Here is a 14,451-nt window from a genome sequence, read left to right on the forward strand (position 1 = left end):
TATTTTTATTATTTTATTATTTTTATTCATGTTCTAGTTTATTCATGTTCTATTGACCCTTTAATCATTATAGAGTGACCTTCCTTGTCCTTTGTGATTGTTTTTGCATTGAAATTTATTAGTAATATTATTAGAAGTAATATTGCTTCTGCTTTTTTCTGATTGCCATTTGCTTGGTATATTTTTCCCCATTTATTTTTAGTCTTTATCTTCTCTTTGCAGGTATGTCTTTTGTAGAAAAACATTGATGGATTTTTTTTTAATCCAATCTGCTACTCTTTTTCTCTTCACTGTTGCATTTCAACCATTTACATTCAGTGTGATTATTGAGAGGCACGCTCTTATTGCTATCAGTTTGTTGAGTTGTTTTTTGGTGGTGTTGGTAGTTACTTTGGTCCATCCTCCTTTCTGGGGCACTTCTCTAAGAAGGATGTTTCTCAGTGTTTTCTGCAATGCTGATCTTTTTTTACAAACTCTTTTAGGTTCTGTTTTTCTGGGAATATCTTGATCTCTCCATATTTAATGGACAGTTTTGCTGGGTACAAATTCTTGGTTGACAGTTATGTTCTTTGAGTGTTCGACATATGTCTTCTTGCTCACATGGTTTCTGCTGAGTAATTGGCACTTAGTCATATCTGCTCCCTTGTAGGTTACTTTGTTTCTCTCTTGCTGCTTTCAGAATTCTCTCCTTATCCTTGGTTCTGGCAAATTTGACTATGATATGCCTTGGTGTTTTTCTTTTGGGGCTCTCTTCTTATATGGTATTCTCTCAGCTTCTCCAATATATGTTACATCATTCTTCATTATGCCTGGAAAGTTTTGTTATAGTACTTCTTCACAACTTTTTCAGTGCCTTTACTTGATTCTTCAAGTTTGTCTTTCACCCACTGAAAATATTCAGTCATTATTCTTTTTTATTTTATTTTATTTTTTTATTTTTTTTCAGTCATTGTTCTTTTAAATTCTGTGTCAGAAAGCTTCAGGAAACCCATTGGTATTGTGTCCCTTTTTGGTGGTGACATCTTGTGTAGCTTGTGAGGTGGCCTGTTTCTTTTGTAATCATGCTGTGATAGGGGTTTTTTATGCCTGAAGTGAGGATAGATTATTGATCTGAAATCACTGCTACAGATGAGGGTGCAGCAGTTATGTTGCCTGTGTTCCTCTCTGAATTTCTGAACCAAGGGAAGTATCTGTTCATCGCTTGTGAAAGTGGCCTCTTCTCTTGGATAATTGTTACAGCTTAGTCATACCAAGGTGCTCTGGGTTAAAGGCAGTTAGTTGACTGGACATAAGGAGATGCAAGGCTGAGGGGGAGGGACAAACAGGCGGGGCAGGCACAAGCACAGGTGTATGCCAGGTGGGTGTGTGCTCTGATTCCACAAGCTGGGACCTCACTCAGGCTGCAGCTGTATGGCTCGTGCCTTGTGGTGCTAGCTTCCAGATGGGCACAGGTCAGGACATCACTCACTTTGCATCCCTTCCACTCATGCCTGGCAGGGCTACCTGCCCAGGTAGGGATGTGCAGAGAACCGAGCAAGGAACTCACTCAGTTTTGCAGCTGTCTTGCTCATGCTTAACGGGGCTACTTACCCTTGTGGGGACTTGCAGGGACCTCACTCAGGTTGCAGATGTCTGGCTTGCACCTGGTGGGCCTGGCTTTCGAGTGGTCATGTGTGAGTACCTCAGTCAAGTTGCAGATGTCTGGCTGGGGACAGGTCATCCGGTCTGGCGGGCAAGTGGTCCGGGTGGTCTGGTGGAGCAGTCGGCCTGTGTGTTCTGCCCATATATGTATTTCTTAATTTGCTTATTTGTGGTTCTTGGTGGTACAGATGACTAACGTATTCCACTGCTAACCAAAAATTATGTAGAGTTTTCAAAGGCCTGTCATTTCGGAAGTGGATGGCCAATCCTTCTTCCTAGTCTGTCTCAATTTTTAAATATATATAATAGTACCTGCAGATAAGCATTCCATAGAAAAGGGCCGGTTAGAAAAATGATCACTATTTAATGTTGCTCCCCACCCCGCTACTTGATGGTGAAGAGACTGAGGTAGTTAACAGTTTTAGTTTACTTGGTTCCACTGGCAACACTCTTGGTAACAGCAGCCAGAAAATCAGGAGACGAATTGCATTGGTCAGCTGTGACGGACCTCTGAAGAGTACTGTAGAGTAAAGTCAGGCTGGAGACTAAGGTGCGCCTGATCCAGGCTGTAATCTTCACAGTTACGTGCTCTGCATCAGAGAGTTGGACCGTGAATAGGGATGATAGAGAATTGATGCCTTTGAGCTGTGGTGCTGGAGAAGAGTGTTGAATATACCATGGACTGTTAGGAGAACAAACATGTTTGTCCTGGAGAAAGTGAAGCTGGAGTTCTCCTTGGAGTCAAGGATTCTGAAGCTTCGTCTGACATACTTTGGGCATGTTGCAAGGAGGGACACAGGTCCTTGGAGAAGGACATCATGTTTGCGAGAGTGGAGGGATGGTGCAGGAGTGGAAGATCCTTGAGGAGATGGATCGATTCTGTGAGTGGAGTGGTGGGAATGAGTGTGTTTGAGACATGAAGTTGGCATAGGATAGAACGGCGTTTAGGGCTCTTGTGTATAGGGTCGCTATGAGTCGCAAGTGACTCGATGGTACATAACAACAAAATTTAGCAATTTGAGTCTGCCCAGAGGTGCCTCAGGTTGGGCTTTAGTTGCTTACCTGCTTCGGAGCATTTCTGTGATGTGCATGGGGTTACTGGGAATCGGAGTTGATGTGAACAAATAGGTGTTTTGGTTTGCTTGTTGTTTTTATTTGTGTTATTTAACAATGTTTATTTTTGATGCCTTTATCTCAAATTCTGTTGAATTTTTTTATTATATTTACATTTTAATGTGACTTTTTGTGTATTATTTTTGTTTCTTGCCACTTTGAACTTCGCAGTAAAATCATTAGGAAGTGTAGTGAAGTGACAGTGCACTTACTATAAGCTGTGAGAGGGATGTATGATTAAGATCAGACATAGTATAGCAACATTCAAGAGTGAAACACTTATCTTCACATGGAAAGTTAGGCCTGGTTGCCAGTGGGTGAAGCCCTATGATTCTTCCACAGATGTATGTTGAATTTGTACAAAAACATATATATTTTTTTCCCCAATCTTTTTGTCTAGAGTGGGAATTGGCCTCCTATCTCAGGGACTCACTAATTTCACAGGATTATGAAGGGAGGAAAAAAAAGTAAAAAATCATGATTGGTGTTCCTGGCTATACATTGGAACTGTTTTTTCTTTTCCTTTTTTTTTTCAAAAAAATATTAAGGGTGATTTTTAGGAGCTCTAGTGGCTTAATGTATAACCTGTCAGGCTGCTGAGTGAAAGTCAGTGATCCAAATCCTCCATTGATCAATGGCAATGAGATAAGCTGCCTCCTGTAAACATTTATTGCTTTAGAGACACAGTGGAGGCTGTGTTGAATCCACATGGAGTCAAAAGGCAATGAATGGTTATCTAGTCAGACCATGCTAGTGAATGATTAAGTGGTTTCAGACCATTGTGAAGGCAATGAATATCCACTGGCATTGAGTCAATTCTAGTTGATAACAGCCGTGGAAAGAGAGTGGTTTTCATGGCCATGAACATTTATGGAAGCAGATTGTCATCTTTCTCTCACAGAGTAACTGCTAAGTTTGGAACATGGACCTTTTCATTAGCAGTCAAATGTTAACTAGATTATTTAACCATTGTACCACCAGAATTTCTAGAGACGACTAGACAGCACATAACAACAACCACCACAACCAGAATTTCTAGAGAGATGGGTTAGAAATATGAAAAGCAATAAGAAAAGAAAGGTGGCCAAAATTGCAGTCAAAATGCAGCATTTTAGAATCTAAACTGATGAGATTATTAGGCTTGGAACTGCCTTGTTTCACAGATACACTAAGTATGGTACAGTGAGCTCCAGTGGCTTATTGGAAAGGAGTCATGATGTCAGTGCAAAGGTACATGGTTTGAATCCACCAGCTGCTTTGTGGGAGAAAGATGGGCAGTCAACTCCTGTGCAGTGAACCTGTACCAGTCAGATCCGATTTGACAGTACATACAGGAGGAGATTGTCCCTCCTTCTCTGGCACAGTATCTAGTGGATTCGCAAGGCAGTATTTTTATGGAAATGAAACTCTTGTGGCATAGATCTCTGCAGTGTTGTTGTACTGCTAATCAAAAGGTGGTGCATCTCCAGCTATTCGGATCCACAAACAAAGGAGACAGAAGGGCAGTCTCCTCATTTAAGGTTTACAGCCTCAGAGACCTGATAAAGGGTTGCTATGAGTCTGAACAGACTCAATGACAGAGTTTTTTACAATCTTTACCACAGCCAACTGAACTCTCTGAACATGCCTCCTATAAGAGCAATATGCTTCTACAGGAGCAACTTGCTTCATAAACAGGCCAAAGTAGCTATACTTGTTTGAAATATAGCTAATCTTGTAATAATAGTAATAATAATAATAATACTGCCTTAGCCATCCTATGAGGAGTTTCCTCCTACAGAATCAACTGTGAGTTGAATGGCAACAAATTTGGTTTAGGAAGATAAGTAATGCTGCCTTCTTGAAGGTGTTTAGACATAAGTATTTTGCTTTGTTTCCTTATCTTTTAGAAGTGCCTACCTGATGTTACACTGCCAGCCGTATTTTATTTTCCTAAAAATAATGGGAGAACTATGTGAGAAAGAGCAGGAAAGTAGTATTACTAAAGAAGTATTTTAGTAAGACTGGTGTGGAAGACTGAGAAGGAAGATGAGTGTGTTACACAATCTGTTATCATTCAAAACCCAACCTCATGAGTGAACCATTTAAGTCCCATGACCTGTGTTTTAACTCATTGGTTGCAGATACGCAGAAAGAGAATCAGTACATCCCAGCCATTTTCGACTTAGATAAATACTGTCTCTAAACATTGACAGCTGTTTTTAACTTATTTTTTTACCAACCCCTGCAATACAACAGTTGGGTGAATTATAACATGCAGATTGCGTATGTACCTTATTTTTCTTCTGAATAGAAACTCCAAGAGTATTGTTAACCTTTAGCAGTCGTTGTAATACAGTTATTACACCTGTTTACCTCATTGAGGTAAAAAGATTGAAATGATTACATTTTTCTAGTTTTAATTTTCTTTTATACTTTCTATTTTTCTTCAAAATGTTTTAGTGTTTTTAAGAGCTGTTAAATTGGTTTTATGAACTGGAATATCACTAAATATTACAGTAGGTGAATATTTCTTTTCATGAAAACATAATGCTTAAAATATTCAGAATAACAGAAACTCTGAATTCTTAGAATTAAAGATTCTTTTCCCTCTTCATCAGTTTTTGAGTGCCCAGGAATTTCTATTAGATTTTATGTAAAGGACTGAGATGATTATTTTGTTGACAACGTGACAAAACCCACCTTTGACTTTAATTTGTTCTCTCTTACAGGCATTTACTTGGTCTTTGCATTTGAGAAGCAGCAGTGAGCACCTGTGTGTGCGGTGGCAGCAAGACAGTTATTTCATTTTAGAAGAACAACAACTTTCTATGTATTTTATTTATGCTAAATGTACAAGATCCTGCAGAAACTCTAGTACATAAGTTCAGCAGTTGCTGTCTGATAGATGATGAATAAACCAGGGCTTTTTGTCTTAAATCACCTATTTTTAAGCAATGTTTTGAGAATTTTCTTTGCTTCTGCTCTGTTAGCTTGCACAAATGCCATGCTGACTTGTTAAGCAGCTAAGCACTTCCCACAGTGCTCTGATTTGTTCTTTCTTGTACAGTAGTGAATGTGCCATACTTCCAGAGTCGGTGAGAAGTGTGCAGGACTTTGTGCCTGCTTCTCTGTGTGATCTTGTTACATAGTGTTTTCAAGATAAATGAGTTGTGTTTTATACCACCGAGTGTCAATTTTCCATCTGTATTCAGAAGCTTAAAACTCAGTTTTTTACACCACAACAAGATAAAGGTAAATAATCCAATAGAAAAATGGGCACAGGCAGTTTTCCTCCAGCTTTGGGTGGTGGCTGTCGCTGGGCTCCGGCTCGCAGCCCGCTGAGCGCGAGGCGGAGTGGACAGCAGTCCTGGCACCCCGCGCCCCTGCGCCCCCTGCCGCGCGCTTGGCCCAGATGCAGGCCATCAAGTGTGTGGTGGTGGGAGATGGGTGAGTGTGCGCCGGGCCGGGCGGGGGTGGGGGGGGGGGGGGGGGTGGGGGGGTCGGGCCCGGCCCCTCCCAGCCAGGCCCTGGCCCGGCCTCTCTTCCCCTCCCGGGGCCAGGCTGCGGCATGGGGCCCCTGCGCTCTCGCCGGGACTGGGCGGCGCAGGCCTGGTTCCGCCTTTGCTAGCCATCGGTAAGACCTGCCTGCTCATCAGCTACACAACCAATGCCTTTCCTGGAGAGTACATCCCCACCGTTTTTGACAACTACTCTGCCAGTGTTATGGTGATGGAAAACCCGTGAACCTGGGGTTATGGGACACAGCTGGACAAGAAGACTATGACCGACCGATTGTGCCCCCTCTCCTACCCGCAAACGGACGTGTTCTTAATCTGCTTTTCCTTGGTGAGCCCTGCATCATTCGAAAATGTCTGTGCAAAGTGGTACCCTTAGGTGCGACACCATTGTCCCAACACTCTCATCATCCTTGAGGGGACCAAGCTTGATCTGAGGGATGACAAGGACATGATCGAGAAGCTCAAAGAGAAGAAGTTGACCCCCATCAGCTACCCGCAGGGCTTGGCAATGGTGAAGGAGATCGGTGCTGTCAAATAACCTCGAGTGCTCAGCACTCATGCAGCGTGGCCTTAAGACAGTGTTCCACGAAGCCATCAGAGCCGTCCTGTGCCCCCCCCCGCCCCCCCCAAGAAGAGGAAGAGAAAATGCCTACTGCTGTAAACGTCCCAGCCCGCCCGCCTGCCTTGGACCCTTCATAGGCTTTGCTCAAAACAAAACAGTGGAGCCTTCACACTCAATGCCAAGTTTTTGTTACAGATTAGTTTTTCCATAAAACCATTTTGAACCAATCAGTAATTTCAAAGTACTATCGAATCGAAGAGGTCAGAACTTTCACATTCTATTAAAATTTAGCCCCTAAACTATAAGCCTTATTAAAAATAGCCTTATTTTTCAAAAGGCCCCACCTAGTCTAGTTCAGATGAATTGCCAAAATCCCCTGTGAATTAAGTTGCATTGTTGTGCTGCAAACACTAAGCACTAAACTGCTGGGAAGCCCTCTGTCTAAAGACTCTAGCTTCTGATGTCAGGAGAGGCAGCCGCTTGCGATTGATCCCAGACGCCTCACAGTCCAGCCTCCTAACAAGACGTTGCCATTAACTGTCCCTAGTTCTTCCCGTGCTCACTCGTAGCGCTGACCACGGGTCCTTGTGGAGCCTGGCGCTCACTCCTCTGTGACTCTGCTTTCGTAGTGACATTTTCCAGACCATTAGTTAGCCGTCCTGGATATCCCCACCAGGAGGCCTCGGCGTCTCCTGCGATGAAGGATTCTGAGTGGGCGACACCTGGGTCAACAGAGGCTGAAGACAGTATTTTGACATAATCTCGAGTGGCAGCCGGTTTACACTACATCGAACACACGTCCTGCAGCGGAACGGTGTCACGGGTGGAAGGGGGGCAAGGGCATTCTGTCAGATCCACACAAGGGCACACAGGTCAGTGGTGTCAGAGTTCCAAGACCCCTGCGCCCCCTTGGGCCTTTAACCCCTGGCTGGCCATTCCTGTAGATGCTGACATAGTGAGTGCTTCCCTTCTAGACCCACAATGAGCAATACGTCTCCTTGTATTATAAACTCTCTGATGATACATTAGAAGTCCATTCTGCGTAGGCGAGTCCAGTGCATTCGTGCCACATTTCTTTCCTCAAGGCTGAGAAGTGCTTGCTTTCTTTAGTCTCCTAGTAACTAGGTGTCAAGATCCCGTGTTGCCGCTTGACCCTTTTTCTAATCTTTAGACCTCCTTACACCGTGCTCCTCCTCCTCGTCACAGTCCTGCTGTAACTGACTAACGACCCTCCGCCTTGCCCACGTGGACACACCTCCTGCCCCTGCTTCCCCAGGTCCGGGGCTGCGATTTGGCCAGCGCAGCGCTTAAATGTCAGGCACCTCACACGCTGGCCGGACGCAGCTGTGGACCTTTCAACCACTAGAACCAAATTTTTTAAATTGACAGTTGCAGAATTGTGGATTGTTTTTACACTGATCTTTTTGCTAGTGCAATTAGCACTATGTTTTGTATGTATGACTTAATAAATCCTTGATCATAAAAGAAAAATGAGCACAGGATATGAACAGACACGTCACCAAAGACTACATTCAGATGGCTAACAAGCACATGAAGAAATGTTCAAAATCCCTAGCTCTAAGAGAGATACAAATTAAGACAACTATGAGATATCTCACGCCAGTCAGAATAGCAAAATTTTAACAGAACAGCAAGCAACAAATGCTGGAGAGATTGTGGAGAAACTGGAACGCTTAGTCACTGTTGGTGGGAGTGTAAAATGGTGCAACTTCTGTGGAAGGCGGTATGGCGCTGTCTCAAAAAGTTGCAAATAGAGATACCCTATGACCCAGCAATTCCACTACTGGGAATATACCCCGCAGAGACCATAACTGACATCCAAGCAGATATATGCACACCCATGTTTACTGCAGCTTTGTTCACAATAGAAAGGAGTTGGAAACAACCTAAGTGCCCATCAGCAAATGAATAGATAGAGAAGCTGTGGTATATTCACACAATGGAATACTATGCTACATAGAAAAACAAGGAACTCATGCAATATTATTCAAAATGGGTGAATCTGGAGGACATTATGGTGAGTGAAGTATCTCAGTCACAAAAGGACAAATACTGCATGGTGCCACGGCTGTAAAACAAGACTGACATCAGGGTTGGGGGGAGACTGAGAAAGACAGGTTCAATAATATATACTGCATTGAAACAGATAAGGGAGAAAACTGTTTAAAAGGGTTAGGTGATTAGGTATTTTTGTCATGACAGGAGTCTAGAGCAAAGGTTTGCGTAGTGGAGTAGATCTTGGGGAGGATTGTAAAACAATGAAAGAATTTTACTTTTCCAAGAAGGTAGTGTACTAGGGGGGAGAGTTGAGAGGGGAGAATAGTACAACAATGAATGGAAACAAACAGAAAACCCAAACAAAAAAAAACCCACACCCAAAACCTCAGTTTTAGATGTTCATAAAATTCAAGGCACATTATTTAGCTAAAATTTTAACCAGTTAATGCATTTATATATAATTAATAATTAACTTTCATTTGCTGATATGCTACAATTCTGAAAGTGTTTAGACATTTTAGATAGTAGCATAGGATGGTTTTTGTAATTTAGAGGATTAAGCATTTCATACCAAAGCAATTAATGTGTTTCATTGTCAGGAATGCACCTAGACAAATTGACTTGACTTTATTGGAAAAAAAACCAACTAATTTTTCTCAAAACTTAATTAAAATATCTCCCAGAGAGATTTTAGAAAAGTTACACATTTTTCTCCTATTTCTAAGTGGTTCTACTGTGAAATCTGAGAAATTTTTTAAGTGTATGACTGTGAAAGAAGCAGATTCATTTCCAGTGATGTCAGAGCTCTGTTACAGATACTGTGTATTATACCCTTGCAGTTTAGAAATAAGAACTGTTTCTGTCTCATTGAGTCAGTACTTTGCAAAGTAGGATCTACTACCTAATTTACTTGCCATTTCATAATCATTATATCAGTTCTTCTGTAACTGGCACCAACATCAAAGAAGTAAAGATTTATCTTTACATCATAGTTTGGGAACTTAATAATTTTCCGATATAGTGAGAAACTTGAGCAAAGCAATTATGTATTTGTAGTTACTGTATATTCTTCTAAAATAATTTATTTAAAAAATAAAGACTTTGTTGCTAGGTGCTGTCTGTTCGTTACAACTCATAGTGACCCCATGAACAACAGACCTGAACCCTGTCTTATTCGTTGCCATCCTCATCTTCTCTGACACACTTGGGCCAGTTTCTACAGTCACTGTGTCAGTCTACCTGGTTAGGTGTCACCCTCTCTTTCACTTATCCTCCCATCTTTCCAAGCATGATATTTCTCTCCTAGGAATAGCCTCTCCTAGCAACATGCCCAGAGCATGAGATAACTTCGCCATGTTTGCTTCAAAGGAGCACTCTGGCTACACTTTTTCCAAGACATAGCTGTTTATTTTTTTGGCAGTCCTTGGCACATTCAGTACTGTCCTCCAGTACCACAACTTAAAGGCATCATTCTTTTTTTTTGCCAGCCTTATCTATTATCCTGCTCTCAGATATATATATATTAGTTTAGTAAGTATATATATATATATATATTAGTTTAGTAAGTATTTTGGAGAGGTCCCAGACAATGAACTTGCCCAGTACATTTCGTCTTCTCACTGCTGGCTCTAAGGGTATTGATTGCCTTACTTTTTATAACTATCCATAGTACTTGCTTAAAACATAATCTCTTGGTGTATTTTGACTGGTTATAGTGGTAGAGTGGCAAATTTTTTAAGACAAAATATGGATTTCTTAATTTCTCCAAGCTGTTAACCATTTTCTAAATTTAGTCTATTTTGGCTTGGTGATGGTTGTCCCAAATAGGTCATTTTGGAAAAGAAAGAATTGTCTGACTTTGGTGGCTATCATTAGCTAGTAAAGGTTTAGCTAATGTACTAGGGAAGTGTGGGTAAGTTAGTCTTTATTGTTATATATACCCAGGTTTATTTCTAGGGCGAGTGCTAGAAGGTATTTTGAGTTTAGTAAAGTATAAAAAGCTTTTTTATTCTTTATTGTGATTTTCTTTTCATGGTCTTAAATCTCTAAGTTGTTAATAAAATATAGTTTTAGCCTCTTCTACCCTTTCTAAAAATGTATTTTTAGCATCTTTCTGCCTTTCTAGGGAGCTCTGATGGCTCCGTGGTAAAGTGTGTACTACAAACCCAAAGATATGCAGTTCAAATACATTAGTGGTTCGCAGAAGAAAGATGGGTAGTTTTCCTGCACTATTTATTGCTTCTGAAAACATAGTGAAGGGTCGGCTATGCATCTCTTCTCACTTAATTTTATATAATGACAGGTCTGCCCTTTCTACTCCATGGATGATTTGGGAAAGAGAAGGATCTCCCAAAGGATTAATCTTAAATGGTAATGCAAAGAGGAGAGTAAAGAAAGGTAGAGTTCTGCCTCACTGAAGGTTTTCAAGGATAAACAAGAAGAGTGTGGGGGAAGGCCTAGGAAAAGGCTGGAGCTGAATTAATGGCTATGAATGGCACTCGGAGCCACTCTTTTAGGTTAGGAGGGATAGTGGGACAAGCTCTTCTTTGTACTTTATTTGCCTCACTGCTCTTACTTTTTTCTGCCCTTCAGTGTCCTGCATTCTCTTGTTGCAAGTAAATGTTGGACAGTGATTCCAGAAGAATATTGGGAAAAGAACTGAAAAAAACTACCCATGGTTATCTCTCTTCCATCATGAAGATATAAGCTTCCCTTTTGTACATATCAGACAAGATATTTGGTGTTTTTCATTGAGGACTTGTGTTAATTCTAAAGTAGAGTTTTCTTACTTATTTTCCCATATCCTGGCTTTTCACTATAGAGTCAGAAAGAAAGCCTGTTCCATGCTCAGAAATGTAAACCGTTCATAGATGTGGAAACACTCATTCCCAAAATGCCCATTCAGTTTTCCCCTGTGGAGTTAGGCATTTGAATCTGTCCATAGTGAGGACTTGGAAGTGAGGCCTGGCAATGTAATTGTGTAAAAACAACCGTGGAAACTCCGAGGAACACAATTGTGCTCTGAATCACATGGGGTTACCAGGAGTCCTAGTGAACTGAGCAACCTTCCCCCCCCCTTTTGTAATACCCCAAGAATGAAATTGGACTGGGAACCAGAAAGTTGAAATATTTGGGTCTGTCATATACCAAGGAGGATGATGACTGCTTCTAGTGGCAGATAGGTGAGGGTGTCCTAACATGGAGTCAGGCGGTCATGCTTTTGGTGTGCTGCGGTACATCCTTTCTGCACTTTCAGCAGTCTCTGATCTGTATACCATTCTGGTGCTGACTTCACAAATGAATTTGCCTTCAGGAAGAGAAGGCCTTGACTAGGACTTTGACTTATGTCAGTTAGCCTGTTTAATAACTGAAAGGTAAGATAAAGATATGGTGAATTTCTTCCCTAGCTCCCTGTCTTTGGTTTAGGTTCTCTAGAGAATGAAAACTAGTGTAGCACAATGCATGTGTATAGAGGTCGATTTATCTCAAGGAAATGACGTACTTATCCATGGGTCTCATGTCAGGCTAGTGATGTCTCCTGACTCAGCTTCACTGAGGTTGACAATTAGCAGAATAAATGGCTGGCTGCAGAAGCTGGTGAATCCAGGGTCAGTATGCACTATATCTTATGTTAGCCAGGCTGCTGCCTAAAGTCAGAAGAACTAGATTTCAGATAGGAGAAAGCTGTGAGATTCAGATTGAGGGGGGAGGGATTCGGGAGGAAGTGAACATTGGATGGAAGCCACACCATGAGGGAAACTCCTTTGACACGATGATAACAGCAGATCTAATCATGGAAATGATTCTGTTACGGCAGAACTCATCAAGACAGTGGCTTCATCACAAGAGGCGGACCAGGGCATCATGGGCATCTCTGTGGACAGCCTCAGTTGTGCCTCTCCGTCTCCCTCTCCCTCTCTCAAACATACACCCCCGTCTGCCCCTTTGACATTGTTTACACACCCCACACTCTCTGCCCCTCTGACATTGTTTACACACACACACACACCTCTGCCCTTTTGGACATTTGGCACTGATGCTGTGACTAGAGGAGAAGAGCACAGATCAACAAAGTGAGACTGACTCCCAACTGAAAAGGCAGTGCCATTCATTGGACTTCCTGTATTTATTTCTAGTTCCATGAGCTATATGGGGGAGTCACTCTTATAGCTCATTGCTATTTTGATGTTTTTCAAGCATGTTTGTGATGAAGATTTGACTTCTCGTAGAGGTATGCTTACTGAGAGAAAATGTCAATGTGAATTTTAGCTCTGAACATTATTTTCATTATTAATAAATTGCCTTTTTGTTTACTAGGGTTTTGTATGTTGGAGTTACAACAAGCCAGTCCTTGGAAAGATCACTAGGGCTTCCAAGTAGGGCTAGATCATGAGCTAGAGCCCTCTCATAAAAGATGAAGACTTCTTTAAAGATACCTGTGTTGTTGAATTGCCCTTTGGTCAATTTAAAGAATCCTTGTTGATACCAGTGCTTCCTTTTAGTTGCTATTATATGAAATACCTCATACCCGATAAAAGGTCTTTGTTTCTCCCATCCCTTCAGAGCAGCATCCATTCTTTGAAGACAGTTGGTACAGTGACTGCCTTAGGTGTCAGTACTCATTTGAGGTTGGGGCCAGGGAAGAGTCGGCACTTTCTTATTGTTGGTGCCCTTTTACTTTGTGCTGCTCTAATTTGAGGATGTATCAAGGTCACCATGAGGAGACCTAGTGGTGTAGTTTGAAAAGTAGTCAGTTACTACATAAATGGTTGATAGTTCAAACTCATGAGCAGCTTTGTAGGGGAAAAAGATACAGTAGTGTGCATCTGAGAGCTGGACACTGAATAAGGATGACAGAAGAAAAATTGATGTGTCTGAACTATCGTGTTGGATGACAGTATTAAATATCCAATGGAATGTCAAAAGAACAAGGTACACCTTGGAGAAGGTGCAGCTAGAATGCTTCTTGGAAGGAGGGATGGTGAAGGCTGCCCCTTGGAGAAGGGAATCATAGTTAGAAAAGTGGAGGGATGGTGGAAGAGAGGAAGACCCTTAATCAGGTGGATTGACACAGTGACTGCAGCAATGGGCTTGAGTGAATCAGAAATTGTAGGATTGGCACAGGATAGTACAAGGTTCAGAGTCAGTCATAGGATTGCTCTGAGTCATACTAAGCTTGATGGCATTTAACAGCAACAAGAGTGAACTTCGGTAGATTATGGTCTTAGAACACCTATGGGAGAATACCACCCAGCCTGTAGGTGCCACTGTGATTGATTCCAGCTAGTCATCAGCAGTCTAGGTTTTATCTTGAGTAGGGGTGTAGAAGAGAACAGACACCCTAAATAAAAACATTCTAGAGAGACCTTCTATTGAGACAAAAAGGGTAAAGACAAATTATTAAATGGGGAAAACCATCAGCATGGAGTCTAAGATTACACATGGAATCTTGACCAGGGATTTGACTTTTAAGATTTAGAGTATTGTTGCTGGTGGGACTACAGAAGCAGGCAAAAGACATCAGTTCCCATATAAACAGCTTGCAAGATTGATTTTGGAGTTCTCATCACCTGGCTCTGGTAGTCAGAGCTAGGACATGCCTAGTAAGTTCCCTGG

General features: G+C 41.7%; 1 protein-coding gene and 1 pseudogene across 1 annotated transcript in view; both read left to right on the plus strand.

Annotated features, from left to right (window-relative positions):
- RNMT (RNA (guanine-7-) methyltransferase) overlaps positions 1-4,939 on the plus strand; it is a 75,315-nt gene extending 70,376 nt beyond the window's left edge. Inside the window, exon 10 of the mRNA XM_006902757.1 lies at positions 4,878-4,939. Coding sequence (XP_006902819.1) covers positions 4,878-4,939 — 62 coding nt within the window. The remainder of the gene's footprint in view (positions 1-4,877) is intronic.
- Positions 4,940-6,148: 1,209 nt separating this feature from the next.
- On the plus strand, positions 6,149-6,915 carry LOC102872561 (annotated as a pseudogene).
- The last annotated feature ends 7,536 nt before the right edge of the window (positions 6,916-14,451 follow it).

The sequence above is a fragment of the Elephantulus edwardii genome, unplaced genomic scaffold (assembly GCF_000299155.1).
Source record: "Elephantulus edwardii isolate Elephantulus edwardi_28Jun2011 unplaced genomic scaffold, EleEdw1.0 scaffold00446, whole genome shotgun sequence".
NCBI classification, from domain to species: Eukaryota; Metazoa; Chordata; class Mammalia; order Macroscelidea; family Macroscelididae; genus Elephantulus; species Elephantulus edwardii.